Genomic DNA, 18,994 nt, shown 5'->3' on the forward strand with positions numbered 1-18,994 from the left:
GATGTCCTGTAAATAAATAGCTATCAGTAAGGAATGAAGAAATTAACTCATCCTCATTCTTGCTGAGTGTCTCCCTGGGAGCCACCTCTTGTGGCTGTTGGTCACCCAAAGGTGTTTGAAGCTATAACACCCTGTAGTCCCAGCTGGCAGCATCACGCCCAGAACTGACGTGGGATCATCAGCTCCGAGCCGTGGGATTGGAGCTTCTTCTCCCTCTCGCAAAGGATTTAGCATGTGTCCTCTAAAAGATGTTGGCTTTGGATGAACAGACCTGGGTCCTCACCCTGTCCCTTGTACCTGGAGCTGTAGGAGGGAGGACAGGGCCTCTGTCTCTCTGGGTTGTCCCTCTTCCCATGGGTACAAAGGTGTCTCAGCAACTGTCCCCTCTAATGCTGGTCTAGAGAGTGGTGGCTGGTTCCCTCCACCCTTAGGCATGCAAAACCAACATACGCTGTGGCCTTGAGGGGAGGGGGAAGTTGCAAAAAATGAGAATCAAAAAGCATCAAGCAGCTGGACGAGCTGATCTCAGTGATTTTGAGTGAACCTGGAACTTGGATTCTCAAGTTTCCAAGACAGGGAAGCTCAGTTCAGCAAAATATTCTCTACTCCTGGGTGAGGTGGTGGATTTTGAAGACCACACATCCACTCTTGGGTCTGTGAATGACTGGCGTGGACAGATTTCTTTTTCCTTAGTGTATCAATTATCTATCACTGCATAACAAACCACCCCGAAGCTTACTAGTTGCAAGCAAAAATAATTTTCTGTTTCTCGTCCATGTGACTATATTTAGATGGTGGCTGGGCTCAGCTGGGGAGCTGGGAGATCTGGACCTCTTTCTCTTCACAAGGACTTTCCTCCTCCATAAGGTTAGAGCAGGCTGGATTGCCTCACAGGGTGGTGGTGGCAGCATGCTATGCCCTGGTGCTAACCACACCGCTGCTGACTTTGCTGAAGCTCCATTGGCTGAAGCATATCACATGTTCAAGCTCAAAGTTGGTATGGGAGGGGCTTGCCCAAGAATGTGTGTATGAGTAGGTGTGAGGCATTGAGGCTATTAGTATGCAGTCTCTCCTTTACTCTTGGCCTCGATCTTTTGGCCAGTGGGATGGGAATGCATTGATTGTATAGAGGACCAGCCTGAGAGTCACGAGACATACTTTTTATGTCCAGTCTGCTTCTAAGTATGTGTGTGATTACAGGCTCCATTTTCCTCAAGAGTAAAGGGAAAGTCTTGGACCAAATGATCCAGGGGCTCACCAGTGAACACATACACACACTCCCTTTTCCATCTTCCATACAATGTGGAAATCAAATGTGCTTGGAACAATCTTGAAAGTGATAGAGAGCTATACAAATGTAATTTGTTATTACAGATACTGTTTATAGAGAATTTGGTAAATGTATTTTCAAAAATAGCGTGATGAGATTATAAACCTATCTATGAAAATATAGCAGAATTAAAAGCAACACCTTATTCAGAGTCTCTTAAAACACTCTTCTGGTGTTTTAAGTTCACCCTATGGAAGTTTGGCCAGTCAAGGCATGTTTGTACGAAGTTAAATTTAATAGGAGGGGGACTAAAAGGTCAAATCCACCATTGGGCTGGAGCCTTTGTTCAAAATGGAGGTGTTTAGCTAATTCAAGTTTTGGTTTATTCTAGCCGTTTAACAGGCTGCTCTGACACAGCACCATAACTCAGCCTTTTTTTTCCTTGTCTTCCTTGTGTTTTGTTTATTTGCTTGCTTCGTGGTGTTGTGTTTGGTTCTATGTGTTCGTGCATATGTGTGTGTTCGGGCAGCTCCAGCATCACTCAGCGTCCCAAGCTTGTAGAGGTCCCTAAGAGGACCAGGGCATCCGTGGACCCTTCACTTCTCATATGGCGGGCAAAGACTGAGTGATTTCCTTACTCATTAACAGTTGGCACTTGTGTGTTATCCTGGGAAGGAGCGAAGGCTGCCAGAATTTGGGACCAGCAGATAGCGGGCTCTGGGAGGCAGTAGGCTAGAGCAGGCTGAAGCAGAGCAACATGTGACAAAAGGCCGGCATGGTGGGAAAGGAGGGGACGGTGGCACTGTGGCTCGTTCCGGTCAGTTCAGTTGCTCAGTCGTGTCCGACTCTTTGCAACCCCATGGACTGCAGCATGCCAGGCTTCCCTGTCCATCAGCAACTTCTGGAGCTTGCTCAAACTCATGTCCATCGAGTCGGGAATGCCATCCAACCGTCTCATCCTCTGTCGTCCCCTTCTCCTCCTGCCTTCAATCTTTCCCAGCATCAAGGTCTTTTCTAATGAGTTAGCTCTTCACATCAGGTGGCCAAAGTATTGGAACTTCAGCATCAGTCCTTCCAATGAATATTCAGGATTGATTCTCTTTAGGATTGACTGGTTTGATAAGTATCAATTCTTCAGTGCTCAGCTTTCTTTATAGTCCAACTCTCACATCCATACATGACTACTGGAAAAACCATCGCTTTGACTATATGGACATTTGTTAGCAAAGTAATGTCTCTGCTTTTTAATATGCTATCTAGGTTGGTCATAGCTTTTCTTCCGAGGAGCAAGAATCTTTTAATTTCATGGCTGCAGTCACCATCTGAAGTGATTTTGGAGCCCAAGAAAATAAAGTCTCTCACTGTTCCCATTGTTTCCCCATCTATTTGCCATGAAGTGATGGGACCGGATGCCATGATCTTCATCTTTTGAATGTTGAGTTTTAAGCCAGGTTTTCCAACTGTGGCTTGTACTATCTGAAAGAACTTGCCTACCTGGTATCTTAGTTCTTAGATTTCTGCATCTAACATAGAGAGTGCCAGCACAGTGTAGAATGCTGGCCTAAGAAAATGGAATGAAAAGAATGCCTGCCAAAAAAAAAAAAAAAAGAAAAGAAAAGAAAAGAATGCCTACCAAATCTGAACAATCACACGCAATACATCTGTTCATTTTAAAACATGATTAGATAATGAAAATTGTACATGATCATCATCAACAAAAACAATTACAGTAAACCAGAATGCATTTATTGCTTAAATTGCAAAAGTTTATATTTAGATATTGCTTTTGGTGGCATCAACATTTACACCGCTGGCAAATTCACCTTTGCTGTCAGGAGTTGCAAGGCAGTTATTTCTAATGGTTTTTAATAACGTGCACGGTTTATGCAATAAAACATCTCCCTGATCCACTGTGCTCCTCCCCATTCTCCTTGGTTGCACCGTCATATGCTTTTATACGTACTGTTCCCACTGCCTAGAATATCTTTATCCCTTCTCCATTTTTTTTTCATTCTTCAAGATTTATTTAAAACCCAACTCTTCAAAGATGCCACCCCTAACTCCCTGTGGTGTTGCCTTCTCCTCTGCAACCACATTGCCTCCTGCTCATCTGCTACTATTTGCACATTTGCACCCATGACCTTGGTGATATACCTTGAGAATGTGTGTCTCTCTCCCTGTAACTCTTGACCATAAGGAGGCCGTACCTTAGTTCCCTTTGTAAACTCCTATTACGCTACACCTGGGTTTCCCTGGTGTCTCAGTGGTAAAGAGTCTGCCTGCAATACAGGGGCAGGAGACATGGGTTTGAGCGCTGGCTCAGGAAGATCCTCTGGAGAAGGAAATGGCAACCCACTCCAGTTTTCTTGTCTGGGAAATCCCGTGGACAGAGGAGCCTGGTGGGCTGCTGTCCATGGGATCTCAAATAGTCGGATGAGACAGCACACACGTACACACACAATCACCTTCCTAATCACTCCCAGAGTCCCACCTCCTAACACCATCAACTTCGAGATTAGATTTCTAATATATGATTTTGGGGACGGGGCACATTCAGATCAAAGCATGCCTCAGTCTACAGGCACAAACCGCCAGACTGGTGAAGGGACTAATGGAAGGTCACAGGTTCCCTTCAAGTTGCTATTTAAACCTTTGACTTTGTTAAACAAGCCTCTATGGAGAAGGAAATGGCAACCCACTCCAGTGTTCTTGCCTGGAGAATCCCAGGGACGGGGGAGCCTGGTGGGCTGCCGTCTGTGGGGTCACACAGAGTCGGACACGACTGAAGTGTCTTAGCAGCAGCAGCAACAGCAAACAAGCCTCTATAGGAAAATTGGAGACTTGGCTTTTCATTTTAGACTTTATGTTAACCAAAGAACTATTGGGACACTGTCTCTCTTTTTTAAAAAAATTGTTAGTCACAAACCAGTGACTTGCGAGTGGAATTTGATGTGTTGTCTTCTTTTTTCTCATTTGCTTTAATCTTGAGTTTTAATGCTTTCAGAAGGCATCTGCTTTGTGGTTGGCTGTAGTCTCCATGCTTCCCCATTGCTGCAGACCAGCAATGTCCCATAGAAATATGATGTGAATCACAAACTGAGTCACATACGTCATTTAAAGTTTTCTATGGCACCCCACTCAGTACTCTTGCCTGGAAAATCCCATGGACAGAGGAGCCTGGTAGGCTGCAGTCCATGGGGTCTCGAAGAGTCAGACATGACTGAGCGGCTTCACTTTCACTTTTTACTTTCATGCATTGGAGAAGGAAATGGCAACCCACTCCAGTGTTCGTGCCTGGAGAATCCCAGGGACAGGGAAGCCTAGTGGGCTCCCGTCTATGGGGTCGCACAGAGTCGGACACGACTGAAGCAACTTACCAGCAGCAGCAGCAGCATCCACATTAAAAACATTAGAAAGAAGCCAGAGAAATTAATCATTTCTTTAACCCAATATATGCAACATACTTTCATTAAATTAATATAAAACTTATTAACGAGCTATTTACTTATTTTCTTCTTCTGTGCTTTGGAAAAGCATTGTATTTTCTACTTACAGCACGTGTCCTTTTGAACTAGCCACATACAAGGTGTTCAGCTGCCACCAGTGACCAGTGGTCGCAGAACTGGACCGTCCAGTTTCTAGATCCTCCTCACGGAACTCCTATTTACTGCTCTTGGTGCCCTCTAGAGGCATTTGGACCTGAAACCCCTGGATCAGAGGTTCATACAAGGTTCTTTCTGCTGTGACATCCTGTCATTCTATGGTCAGGGTGAATTTCTGAGTTAAATTAGTCCAGAACTCCCAAAGTTGTTTCACCAAATTGGAACTTAGCAGCAGCTGGTGTTGAAATGGGATCCAGAAAGCGACTCTCATATTTGCAGGGTTGGAGTTTTTGGCTCCAGAGCTGAGTGGGCTTGTAACTAGTTCCTCCTTGTTCTGACCCAGGCATGATGGTCTGTTATGCAGCAGGCAGCCCCCCTACCCGAGCTGAGCAGCATGGAGACCAAGCCCCCAGCAGCTCACTCCTCATAGCAGTGCCTGCAGAGGCCCCTGCTTCACAGCAACAAGCTTCCTTGTTCTGACCCAGGCATGATGGTCTGTTATGCAGCAGGCAGCCCCCCTACCCGAGCTGAGCAGCATGGAGACCAAGGCCCCAGCAGCTCACTCCTCATAGCAGTGCCTGCAGAGGCCCCTGCTTCACAGCAACAAGCTTCCTTCTTGTGCGTCTTCGCTGGATCTGTCATTTCAGACTCTCTCGACCCTTTGCTACAGTCAACTGGGCAGGGAAGGGTTAAGTGGGAGCTTCTGAAGTCCACTGAGGCCTTCTCCCTGCCCCTCCTGCCGGTGGCTCCCAACTAAGATGGCAAAGAGTATGTTTTTTAAACCAGCGCACAGAACTGTTATTTCCTGTAAGTTCTGTGCACCTGCTCCAGAAATTGGCTGCAAAGAGAACCTCGTTTAAGCTGCCCAAGCAGGAGAAGGCTGTGAGTCAGAAGACATCTTGCCAAAGGAAGCCGGAGATCCTTCCCTGGAAGTTTATCTCTTAGTAGTGACACCCTGTTTTCAAGCTCATCCGTTCAAGTGAAAAACAGTATGCTTCTCCTCCCTCCATACCAAGAACACTTCGTGATGAATGATGATTTTTTTTCTTCTTCTAACCAGCAGAGAGACTTTGTAAAGATGATCACTATTGAAAAAGTGAAAGGTTTTTGTTCAAGCTTGGTACTTGTAAAATATCTTTAGAAGGAACAGTTCTAGATAACTAAACTACTTCCCCACAAAGACAGTGCAACCTGTAAGAACACTTGTGATCTGGATTCATTGTTATACATGATTACGGGCTTCCTTGGTAGCTCAGCCGGTAAGGAATCTGCCTGCAATGCAGGAGACCTAGGTTCAATTCCTGGGTTGGGAAGAGCCCCTGGAAAAGGGAATGGCAACCCACTCTAGTATTCTTGCCTGGAAAACCCCATGGACAGAGGAGCCTGGTGAACTACAGTCCATGGGTTGCAAAGAGTCAGACACGACTGAGCGACTGACACTTTCACTTTTACATTCCTGATTAGATGACAATAAGGCCATGCTTTTCAAGCTTACATCTATGTAGGAATCACCGGAGGATCTTGTTAAAATGAATGCAGACGTGGATTCAGAAGGTTTGGGATGGGGCCTGAGATTGAACATTTTTAAACCAGCTCTCACTTGAGACCCAAGTTTCACGGATATAAGGAGTTTGTCTGGACCTTGGATGAACCAGTGGTCACAGTTCAAGAGAAAAGAACTCGATTTGTGGCTGTCAGCTTTGCTGGGAGAGAGACCAGAATAGAGCTGACTTTCGAAGCTATGACTTTAATGTTTGTATGCTGAATTGCTAAGATTTAGTCAGATAGCAGGAAGTGGGGGAGTTTAGAGAAGGGAGCAAGGGATCTATACTGAACAGCTTCCTGTTCCCTGATTCTTTATTAGGAGCCCACTATTTTGTTTGCTGGTGATGATGACCAGGAAATCACTTAGTTGAACCAAGTTCTATCCCAGTTGGGCAAGATGGAGATCTCGTAGAGTTAACGAATTTTTTTCTGAATCCTAAAATTGTTGTTATAGGTAAGAACATATAGATTAAAAGAACATGTGAAAAGAGTGTGTGTGTGTGTGTGTGTGTACCCTGTGACAAATGTTTTTGCTAGTATGCAAATGAGAATATCTTGTGTTTGGAATGAATTCTACATTGTGCTTTGGGACCACAAGTTCAGCTTGGGGCAGGGCAGGGGGTTGGTAAAGAGAAATGGGGTGGGAAGGCAGGAAGGAGCTATCATTCCTGGGCAGTTCATAGTGTATTACTTTAATTTTGGTTAAAGGCTGATCTGAGAGCTGGGTTATCAACATTTAGGAGACTGCAGTTGCAATTTGCTGGTTAGTCTCTGTTCTTTTAATGCTTTCCTGAAGTGCCATTTTGTCTCAGTAAAATGCTCCCTAAAAATACTCAAATATTTTTAGTTGGAGAGTACAAATCAGATTGAGCTGCACATTTCCCTGGTGAGCAAAAGGGATGAGTTTGTGTTCATTAACTCGAGGCCATCTGGTGCAGACACGCAGCAGTCTGTGAATCAAACGTGCATCAAACTCCAGGGATCAGAACCCGCGCCAGACCCAGTGTTTTGGAGAGTCAACAACTAGGGGGAGAAGAGGGACTCGACTCTTTTTCTTTCACTTTAAAAATCAGCTCCGCCCTGCAGAATATCAGAGCCACATCGCCTCCTCTTCATTGCCCATCTGAGCTGTCTTTGGCGGGGCGGGGCGGGGCGGCGGTTGGGGGGGTGCTTCCGCAGTTGAAGTCGTTATGATCCCTACCTCCCTTTGGGTGGGTGGAGGAGAGCAGGAGCCTTAGCCTCCCTCCCTCCATGTTGGGCCAGAACCAGGGCCTGCGCATGCACACACAGGCACAGTGCCTCTCCCCATGAGACAAAGAATGCGGAAGTAGAGCAGTACTCAAGGTAGTTTGCGAATAGCCCATTCCTGGAGGAGAGAGTCTGCGCTTCTTGTACCCTTGCTGATAGCTTTCTGTTTAGGCGTGCCTGCTAAAATATCAATAAAGGAAATAAATCGCTTCGCTGATTTGTTACTGATGCCACCAGGCAGACCCCTGAATGGAGTGTTTGGAGAACCCTTTCCTCCCACCCGTGTCTCCCAATATTGGAAGAGGGTCTGCATATTAAAACGAATGGTCAGTGGGTCGGTGTATTAAAACGAATGGTCAGTGTCTCCTGCAGAGCCGCATGGATGATTTTGCCTTGATCAGAGAGAATCTTCTGGGTAACGTCTGTTCTTTAATGCTTTCCTAAGTACTACTTTTCCAGCTCTGCAACTGTCTTTAAGACTTCAAGGGGCTGCCCTCTACTGAAGATCTGCAACTAGTGACTATTCCTCTCTAGGTCTCTGCATCTGCCAGAACCCTTCTCCGTTATAAGATGCCACGCAGGTAGCAGTTCCATTTGGAAAATTTTTTTGAGTGCCACGCAGGACAGTAATAAGAGATAAATAAGCAGCTATCTTCCCATGTCTTGTGACATGTCTTAGCAAACTGCATTTGAAAAATCATAAAGAAAAATGATGAGACAAAGGACTTTAAAGATGGATGCAAACAACTTTATTATTAATGGAAAGCAGGAAACCTATGTCTAAGAAAATTTCCCTAAGTGCTATAAGGAATGGTAAAACTAATTCTTTTTCTTTTTTTAAATGGGTTAACTTTCAGAAGTGTGTATTATTCAGTGTGGTGCATTGCAATACTTCTTATTACAGTCTTACCAGCCCCAAGTGTTATCATTGTTTCTAATGTTTGCCAATATGGGAAGCATAAAACAGCATTTTATTTTGTTTTGCATATCTTTGGTTAGCACTAGAGTTTAAGTTTATTGTGTGTGTGTTTTTTTTAAGAACCCTGAATAAAGATTTTTCTTTTTTTGTACTTAGGAAAGCTCATCTTCTAAGTTGCAGAGAAGAGCTAGCTCAAGGTCCTGTTAAGACATGAATTCTAGTGTGTTTGCTTTGGACTTGATCTCGAAGTTGGTGGAATCACGCTGTTGGCAAGATTCAAGTGTAGAGCACAAATCTGAGGATGCACAAGTGAGAATGAGTGAGAGAGACTCAGACAAGTTTCTAAGTTTATTCTAGAGGAAGAAAGTTTTAATTGTTTATTACACACGGATGTATGTTTATTGTGGAAAACACAAAGAGAGTAAGAATTACCTTTAATAATGATATTTTAAAGCATTTTGGTATATATGTTCTGTTCCTTTCTCTGTGGGAATGAGTACCTTAAATGACTGAACCTTGGTTTACATTCTATTTTGTTGTATGTGTTTTCACTGATCAGTATTTCACGAGTGTCTTTTCATATCATTTCATGTTATTTTCCTATATTATTTTTTGACTATATAGTTTGCACTGAATAGATATACCACAGTTAATTTAAACAATGTCATTTCACAATTGTTGGACATTTCACAATTGTAAACACTGCTGTGGTGTGCATACTGGTAGTGACATCCTTTCATGCGTCCATGATTGTTTAACTGGGACAAATTCCAAGAAGGAGGATTGCTGCATATATGGGCATGCACACTTCCATAGCTTTTGATATGTGTATGCCCACAGCACCACGTCATGTCTATACTTTGGTATTGTTATAGAAAGAAGTCTTCATGACATTTTAAAATTATTTTTTAACTGAAGGATAATTTATTTACAATGTTGTGTTGGTTTCTGCCATGCAACCACTTGAATCAGTCCTAACTACCTATATATTCCCTCCCTCTTGAGCCTTCCTTCCACCCCTCCCCCCATCCTCTAGGTCATCACAGGGCACCAGGCTGGGCTCCTTCTGTTATATAGCAACTTCCCACTAGCTGTCTATCCATGGCATTTGTTGAAGGTGGTAAGGAAGACTTTATTCAAGGGGTCCATGGCGGAGATATAGGGACCACTGCAGTGGGGGTCTTGCAGTGGGGCAGAGATTGGACTCAATTCCAAATGCAGCATGAGCAAATGGGAGTTTATAGTCAGGGAGCAGGGTGGGGGTCAGTGCATAGAAAATTACTGAGAGGAAACATCAGGGATAAATGGGGGGTTCTGCTTAAACCAAGCTATCAAGATTCTTGCTGAAGGCAGGACAGATGCTCAGGCATCACCTGTGGGATGGGGGATAATGAGGAACCTGATCATATGTCAAGGGTGATCACTTAGTGAGGTTGGGAGGGTCTGTTCAACTGATTTAGCAGGATTCTTTCTCTTAATAAAATTGGATGATGCACAGATGAACACAGATATCTAAGAGTCAGGTCTGGTTGGAAAAGTGTTCAGGGGAGTCTGAGTAGAGTATGGTCAATGAGAGAGTCTGTGTCTGCATTTAGCATGCTGCTTGGTAATAAACTTCTTGTTTATTGCTCTTCCTGTAAACCTTTATTTGTGGTAGGGCAGGGCCATGTGTCCCTGTAGCACCAAGAGACCCTCCCAGCCCCCAGCACCACCTCTGCCCACCCAGCATCATTCCTGGCATGGCGGTAATGTCAACTTGCGTGGAAGTGCCGAGTATTAATGCACATTTAAAAAGAGGCAATGGCCAAGGATGGGTAGAGATGGAGGGGTGAGAAAGTCATTGTCAGAGAATCCTGGGTCTAATTCAAGCCATATCAATTAAATGTGGGGTCTGCCAAACCTGCCATCCATTCTTTGATGCTCAGTTTCCTAACAAAAGTAAGTGAGGTAATTTCTAAAAGATGATCTGTCCGATGGCATTTTCAGATCTGCAAATTTATGAGTCTTTGACCGTGAGTCACGCATGAGGGCTGGAAAAAAGCTGACATGGGTGGGGTGAGGAAGATACTGCAGTGAAGCTGGGGAGGTTTACCTACTGAATGAAGTCCTCAGAGCATGAGTGACAGCAGAAGGGCCTGAGCTGCAGCAGGACCGTCATACCCTGGGCTCTCAGGGCGGCTTGGAGAGAGGCAGTGTCTGAAAGGTGACTAGAGGCCAGCTTCAGACTCCTGACGGGCTCCTTCAGGACGTAGATGGTTGGCGTTCCTGGGGGAGGACTTCCAGAACTGGGGAATAGTCAGAGGTTCAGCCAGGCAGATGGCCTGCATCAGGGTGACCCAACAGTCACCAAAACCCGATCTCTTTCTTTTTAGTATTTATTGTGCCAGGTCTTCATGGCGGCATGTGGATGCTAGTTCCCTGACCAGGGATTGAACCTGGGCCCCATGCATTGGGAGCCTAGAGTCTTAGCCACTGGACCACCAGGGAAGTCCCAGGAAACCAATTTCTTAGAGATTTGGAGATGATAAAGTCTGTCCTTTTCCCACTGAAACTGGGTTTGTGGCAACAAGAAATCTTGTAAGCCAGGCTACAACTGGGTTTTGAAAAAAGGCTTGTTCACAATGGTCAGGGTGGGGCCAGCAGCCTAGTCTGCCAACTGCTGACCAGAAGCTCCTTACCTTATCTGAGGAGCTAAAAGATTAAGTGGTCCCAGCCGTGCAGGTTGAGTGGCTACAGCCATGAAATCTGGACATTCCCTACTCTTTAGTCGGCAACCTGATTGCTTGTTTGTTTTTTTTTTTTTCCATAAAGAGTTTAAAGCATTCTGAACATTCTTTAAAATTGATTGCTGTTGGAATTTTTAAAGATTTGTTTTCACCTTCATGTTGCGAAATAAAACAAATACAGAAAGCAATACTAAACAAATCCATAGCTTAGTGAATTTCTATAAGGCAAACATGTTTGTTCCCATGACACTTTGTCAGCTACCCTGGAAGCTCCTCCATTGTCCATTACAATCATAGTCCTCGCCACCCTTCTCAACTTTTATGGTAATCACTCTCTTGGATTTATTTGTAGCTTTGTCAGCTTAGTGTGCCTTCCCCACTATTTTTTTACTGTGTGTATATATATATGTTTTTTTTAATTGAAATATAGTTGATATACAATATAATATAATTTTAAGGTGTATAGTATAGTGATTCACAATTTTAAAGGTTATATTCCCTTTATAGTTATTATAAAATGTATAAAGTATATAAATGTATCATAAAATATATAAATATAATGTTACATATAAAATTACGTATATATTCCCTCTGTTGTGCAATATAATATATCCTTGTAACTTACTTTGTACATAATAGTTTATACCTGTAACCCCCTCCTCCTATCTCCCCCCTCCCCCGTTCCTCTACCTGCTGGTCACCACCAGTCTCTTCTCTGTATCTGTGAGCGTCTTTCTCTCTCGTTACATTCACTAGTTTGTTGCACCTTTTCGATTCCACGTATAAGTGATGTCATGTAGTATTTGTCTTTATCTGTCTGACTTATTTCATGTCATAATAGCCTCCAGGTCCCTTCATGATGTTGCCAGTGACAAAGTTTCATTCTTTCGTACGACTGAATTCCTTGGTATGCATGTATGCGTTTAAGCCTGGCGTGCTGCAGTCCATGGGGTCGCAAAGGGTCAGGCACAACTGAGCGACTGAACAACAAATATACATGTATGTGTACATATATAACATACCCACATATATATCACATCTTCTTCATCCATTCATCTGCTGACGGACAGTTAGGTTACTTCTTGGCTATCGTAAATAATGCTGCTGTGAACGTTGGGTGCATGTATCGTTTAAAATTAGTGTTTTGGGGTTTTTTTTCGGATATACACCCAGCTGAGTCACATGGTAGTCTTATTTTTAGTGTTTTGAGAAGCCTCCACACTTTTTTCTGCATTTCACTGCTGTTTTTTAGGTATGCCAGTTTACAAAAAAAAAAAAAAATCGTATTTGAAATTTCTCTTAAAAGCTGCAGCATCCCCTCCGTCCCTTTCTTTCCTTACACTTTTTCTGGGGAAGGACTCAGGCATTTTAAATCTCTAGAGTTACACAAGCGTCTATATTTGTGGCGCAGTTCTCAGTTCAACGTGTCCTTCTGTCTTTTGTGTTTCCTGCACCCTGGCAGCTGCTTCCAGAGACTTGAGCAGACTCAGCTTCAACCTCTTTAGCACGGTGATGATGTTTTTCATCAGGAAGCATGTAACATGTGGTTTCTGCTTTTTTCATGTTAGCACTCAGTGGTGCTTAATGTCTAGATCCACCACTTGCCTGAAGGCTGAAAAATGATGTAATTCTCACTCTATAATTTTGTTTTCATTTACTGGCTGTGATAATTTTTTAATGCTTCCAAACGGAGAAGCTTCCATTTTTCTATCGCTTGGCCACCCGACGGTACAGTTCTTACAGGAAAGGCAGGATAAATATCCAGCTCATTTATATATCCAGTTTTCAAGATAACACATTAGCTTCCTGTCATGCTTAAAATGGGGCTTCCCAGGTGCCTCAATGGGTAAAGAGTCCACTTGCAACACAGGAGATTCAGGTTTGATCCGTGGATTGGGAAGATCCCCTAGAAAAGGAAATGACAACTCACTGCAGTATCTTGCTCGAAGAATCCTATGGACAAGGGAGTCTGGTGGGCTACAGTCCATAGGGTTGCAAAGGGATGGATGTGACTGAAGCAGCTGAGCATGCACACACGCACACATCCTTGAAATGTAACCAATTAGTTCTTTTAAAATATTATTATGAACTTATGGATTTACACATTTTTGATAGATTTCAATCCATTGCCATTTGGGGCTTCTTCAGTTGGTTCCTGGGTCCCCTTTGATGTGACCTCGGGAAGTTTGTGATCTTTCTAAGTTTCTGATCTTTCTACCTATCTGATATTTGAATATGCTCCAGACTCACGTTGTGTATCTCCTGCCCCAGGTTTGGAATCAACCACTTCTGCAAGAAGCCTGGTTTCTGATAATAGGAAAAGGTATTTCAAGACCACAATCTGGATACTCTGTATGCTCATTCCTAACTGGGCTGGTCCTTGTTTCTAGCTTTTCAGCAGACATAGCATACACATGGGTAATATGCTACTGCTGCTGCTGCTAAGTTGCTTCAGTCATGTCCGACTCTGTGCAGTCCCATAGATGGCAGCCCACTAGGCTCGCCCGTCCCTGGGATTCTCCAGGCAAGAACACTGGAGTGGGTTGCCATTTCCTTCTCCAATGCATGAAAGTGAAAAGTGAAAGTGAAGTCGCTCAGCCATGTCCAACTCTTCGCAACCCCATGGACTGCAGCCCACCAGGCTCCTCCATCCATGGGATTTTCCAGGCAAGAGTATTGGAGTGGGGTGCCATTACCTTCTCTGGTGTAATATGAGTGAGATCAAATATTCTATAAGTTCAAACCATTTCAGATTCAGATTCAAAACTATAGATGTTTTACTTAACTTTTATATTGCATTTGTATCTCCTTTATTTCAAACCAAGTGTCCTGGTTCTTAAAAACACGGAACTAGAATTAGAACATCTCATAATTATTACAAAAGTCTCAGAATAATAATAATAACAATACTACCACCATCAACTATAATTACTGAAAATAGCTAAATTTGTAAAGCTCCAAATTCTCTTCCATCCTCCCAGTTTTTCTAGTTATATTTGTATTATTAATCATATAGTCAATATATACTATAGTCTATTCCTTTTAACCCTCATTTAGCTTTAGTTCTATAGGTAGATATATACTTAACATTCACTGTCCTTATGTTGATGCCAATTTAGTCATTTTTGTCTGAAACTAATTCTTTAGTAGATTCCTTAGTGTTCATTTTATGGAAACAATATTCTCTGAATTCATGAGTGTTGATAAGAGTTTGTGCTCTTCCTACATGAAGTCCATTTTGCTGGGTATAAAATCCTTAACCAACTTTTTTCTTTAACTATCATAAATATAGGTATTAAAAATAAAATAGTCTAGTTCTTTTTAGCACAAATATTATCAAAAATCATGTGATAGTCTAATTTTGTTTCCCTTACAATATTATAAAGATATTTTTCTTTATCTTTATTAAAATCCTATAATTTTATCGCATCATGTCTTGATGTTGATAGTTATGGGTTGAGAGAGTTTCAAGTATGAGGTGAGCTCTTTCAATGTGTATTTTCAAATTTAAAAAATTCAGGAAAATTGTCTCGAATCATACATTTAAAATTTTTTTTTATTCCCTTGCCTTGGGATTCTAATCTAGAGGTGCTTTTGGTAACTCATCCTATTTCCAAACACACTTGTGTTCATTGGGACAGCAGGAACACAGGGTCTGTGTCTGGTGCTAAAGGAGTTCATCATCTAGTGGGAGGACAGTGTCTCTTTACTGCCTGTTACATGGAGATAATGAGTTGCAAATGTTGAATTGGCTTTTGGAGTTCACAGCCTGCCACTTTGAACCACAACCAGGATGGGAAGCAGTTGGGCAAGCTTGTAACTCCCAGTTCCTTTGTCTGTTGAAGCAATTTATGATTTATCTGCTTCTTTGCTTAGGTCCCTAATTAAAGCTATTTTCAACCCCCTAAACATCCTCATCTCTCATCCAGCCAATAGAGTTGGACAGCTCCCCTGTGGCCTCTGCCTTCATCCTCTTAGGCTCTGTGGCTCACGGTTAAGTTCCTACACCTTTAGCAGGGCCACTCTCTGAAATGCAAGGAGAAGAGCATTGTTTCTTGGAGACATAATTACAGAGACAGTGCAGCCTTCTCTGAGATAACAGGCCTTTTGAAATGCAACGTGCTGGGGGGAGATCCAGCCCAGGTCAGTGACTGCCTTAGCTGTCACGACTCCTATTAATAGTGCTGTGTTTCTGCTTGGCTGAAGGGCTCTGGGGTTGGAATCTAAAGTTCGTTAACCTTTTGTCTGAGGGACTTGTACTTGGGACTTGTGGGTCTATGTCTTTTCTTACAGCCTTTCAAGCTATATCTACAGTTTGGTGGTTGTGGCTATGGGTACAACTGTGAAGTAGCTAACTTCGCCTTTGAATTATCCATTACTTTTAAGAACATTGTGTTCTAGATATTGGGGGCACATAAGCCTATTTTTGCACTTGGTTAGGATTCTTTACCAACGTAAACACAATGTTTTTAAAAGTAATGGATGATTCAAAGGCAAAGTTAGCTACTTCACAGTTGTGCCCATAGTGGCTCAGACAGTAAAGCGTCTGCCTGCAGTGCTGGAGACCCGGGTTTGATCCCTGGGTTGGGAAGATCCCCTGGAGAAGGAAATGGCAACCCACTCCAGTAGTCTTGCCTGGAGAATTCCATGGACTGAAGAGCCTGGTAGGCTCTTTGCGTCCATGGGGTCGCAAAGAGTCGGACATGACTGAGCGACTTCACTTTCACTTTCTTTCTTTCAGGATTCTTGGAAGACTGGAAGTTCTGAATGCAAACAAAACTACTGCTGAGAGACACATTTAAGGGCTTATATTTTTTTCTCTCTTCTCAGGAGTCTGCCTGTCTTTGTCCAAAGTTACATGTGAAAGATTTTTATTTGTCACTTAGTTTGAATGTACATTGGATGCCATTTACCTAAAGTAACTCTTAAGAAAATCACTTTGTGAAGTAAAGGCAACTTTGATAATGTGAAAAATGTCTCCCTAATTTATCTGTCTTAAACTTACAACTTATTAATATCACACTGTCATCTATCAAAGCAAAGCTGTGTCTTACTCTTTTTTTCCCCTTCCCATTGCCTCCCTGGGAAGGGAAGTAGTTTCCTTCATGTGAGATAGGGGATTTCTCTTTCTCTTACCTCCTATGTCATTGTTTCACTGCTCTCAAATCTTTTGTTTATGAGGAAACAAGGAAGAATCTTGGACTTGGAGTGAGAGAGCCTAGCATTCCCATCTGGCTTTGTCCTAACCAGCTATGAGACTACAACAAGCTAGTTAAGCTCTTTGAGTCTTAGTTTATTCACCAATAAAGTGGGTTATGAAAATCCCTTCATCACTTTATTGCTGCAGGATTAATTGTAATAATATATGTAAAGCACCTGGTGTCTGACACAAATAATCATCCTTATTTGGGAACTCTTGGCATCATCGACTCAAAGGACATGAGTTTGAGCAAACTTCACAAGATAGTGAAGGACCGGGAAGCCTGGTGTGCTGCAGTCAATGGGGTCACAAAGAGTTGGACAAGACAGTGACTGAACAAGAGCAACCTGCCAATGAAAATGTTACCACTTGCCTATGACAAATAGTGATATCTGTTCTCACTCCCCCGACCCCCTTGGGTGGGCCTTCACCCCTGTTTTCATTCTGTGCTGTCTGGATGTATTGGTCCGTATGAATACATCTACAGCCACTAAAACAAATCAGAGATACCCATTCACAGTGATCCGTAAGCAAAGAAACCCAAACCGAGCCCATGGGTATGGGTCTTTAACAATGTGGGGGGTGGGATATGAGGGGAGGGGTCACCCTACCATTTCTCAGCTCCATACCCATGTCTGAGTTTTTTGTGCCTCAACTATTCTCTCTGCATACATGTGATGGGCTCTTTTTATAGACGTGACTCCTAACCAAGCAGTCCTCATAGACTCAGAGAAGCCCCCTCTCTCACTTGCCCCCAAATTGTGTTCCAAGGGGAGGGTGGTCTCCGATGGGGGCCCTTTTGCAAAAAGTTGCTTCAGAGGCTGGAAAATCAGGCTCATGCGTGCCAGTCCCGATTTCCCTCCCAGCCTCCCAGCCCTTCTCGTCCCCTCCTGTCCAGGTCCCTCCACCAAGCTAAGCTGTCCCTGATCCACCCCACTCCTCCTGACCCCCGGTTCTTTTGTTCAGCCATCCCTGCCACTGCCCCCTCCCCCGCCCCAGTACAGTCAGCCTCACTGCCGCTTAAATGTCATTTTTGAAACAACAGAAGGACATGCTGATTTTTGCGGCATCTCAGGAGGAAAAAAAAATTTTTTTTTTAATCCATTTGGTGTTGAGAGAACTCACAAGAAATGTATTCAGGGACCCTCGCCAGCCTCTCTCACTGCTGCGGTTCACATTTGGTGGCTGGTGATGCACAGCACGCACAACATTTTTCCCCCAGAAATGTCCACGCGCCTCTCATCCTCACCCGGCTTCCTTTAGATGTCTTTGCCTCCCGGCTAATTCTGTGCTTGAAGCACTGCAGTTCCCGATTTATTTTCAAGCCAGGGATCCATTCTGATCCCATCTCGGGGGTTTGAACCAGGTTCTTGGGAAACCTGGGAACACGGTCAAGCGTGGCTTACATCTCTGGAGGGGAAGGCATGAGACACTGCACCACCACCCCCGCCCCGCCCCTTGACCCACGGGGAATCCGTCAGGCTCCTGTGTCAGGCCCTCAGTTCCAGAAGGGAACGGTGCATCTCTGCAGGAAACTGGAAACTCGAGTTCCCTTTGTCCTTCATCTGTCTGTCCTCCAGGCCCCACCATGCTCCATCCGTGATGATGTATATTCACGCCTTATTATTCCCATTAGATGGAAAGTTCCTGAGGACAGGATCCATGTGTGACTCATGTTCTTGTCCCTCAGCCCTGGAACGGGGCCTTGCACGTGGCCCATGGCTGCAGCGTCCTCCTGTGTGAGGACACGGGGAGCAGGGATCACCTTCCGTAGGCTTCTTCACTGCCACACTCTGCTGGAGAAAGGGCTCACACTGGCTCGGAGCATCGTTTTAAAACCCAGAGACCCTCTGCTCATTACTAAAGGTCCAGATGAGCAATTAAGTTATGAATTGGAATTTTAATGAGCTGATGTTCTGGCCGCAAACACCTAATTGCAATACAGTGACTAGTTTATCCCCACCTGTCTGAGTTTCTCACAGTCACTCAGACCATCTTGCTCTGGGTTTAGTGGTTGTCATCCACAGATGCCCAAAGTGGGAGGTTTGCTGCGTCTCAGGATCATCAAAGCCAGCCCCTCAAACCTTGCCTCAGCCTGAGGACCCTCATACAAGAGTGGTTTGAGGGCTACTGTTAATCTCAAAGTCTTACGTGGCACCTCTCCATCCCAGCTCCTTTCCTGGGCCTCCTGCCCACTTGGGGCACCCTGGAGAGAACTGCAGGTCACCCAACAGGTGCTCCCCTACTTGCCTTCCAGCCATGATACGAATTTGGAGGAAATCAGAGGTGCTCAGTTTTCACACCACACACACAACACGTGCACACACACCCCAAAATTTCTTGTCCTAATGACTTGTTTGGACATTCTACTTGACGAGTATCTGAAGTTTGAGGTTTGCAGCCTGAGCAACCTTCTTTAAAAGGACCCTGCGTCTTCCCTGGCTTTAAATAGACCTTCCTGATGGCTAAATCTGGGCAGAGTCC

The 18,994-nt window shown here is 43.9% G+C and overlaps 1 protein-coding gene across 5 annotated transcripts in view; it reads left to right on the forward strand.

Annotated features, from left to right (window-relative positions):
- Positions 1-18,994, forward strand: part of MSRA (methionine sulfoxide reductase A) — a 374,565-nt gene that overhangs the window by 298,504 nt on the left and 57,067 nt on the right. The window contains exon 6 of one of the 5 annotated variants that reach the window (XM_069576744.1): positions 16,052-16,284. The exons of the other annotated variants lie outside the window; for them this stretch is intronic. Coding sequence (XP_069432845.1) covers positions 16,052-16,099 — 48 coding nt within the window. The 3' untranslated portion in view covers positions 16,100-16,284. Of the gene's footprint in view, positions 1-16,051; positions 16,285-18,994 lie in introns of those variants that run through there. 5 annotated transcript variants of the gene reach the window in all.

The sequence above is a fragment of the Ovis canadensis genome, chromosome 2 (assembly GCF_042477335.2).
Source record: "Ovis canadensis isolate MfBH-ARS-UI-01 breed Bighorn chromosome 2, ARS-UI_OviCan_v2, whole genome shotgun sequence".
In the NCBI taxonomy this organism is placed as follows: Eukaryota; Metazoa; Chordata; class Mammalia; order Artiodactyla; family Bovidae; genus Ovis; species Ovis canadensis.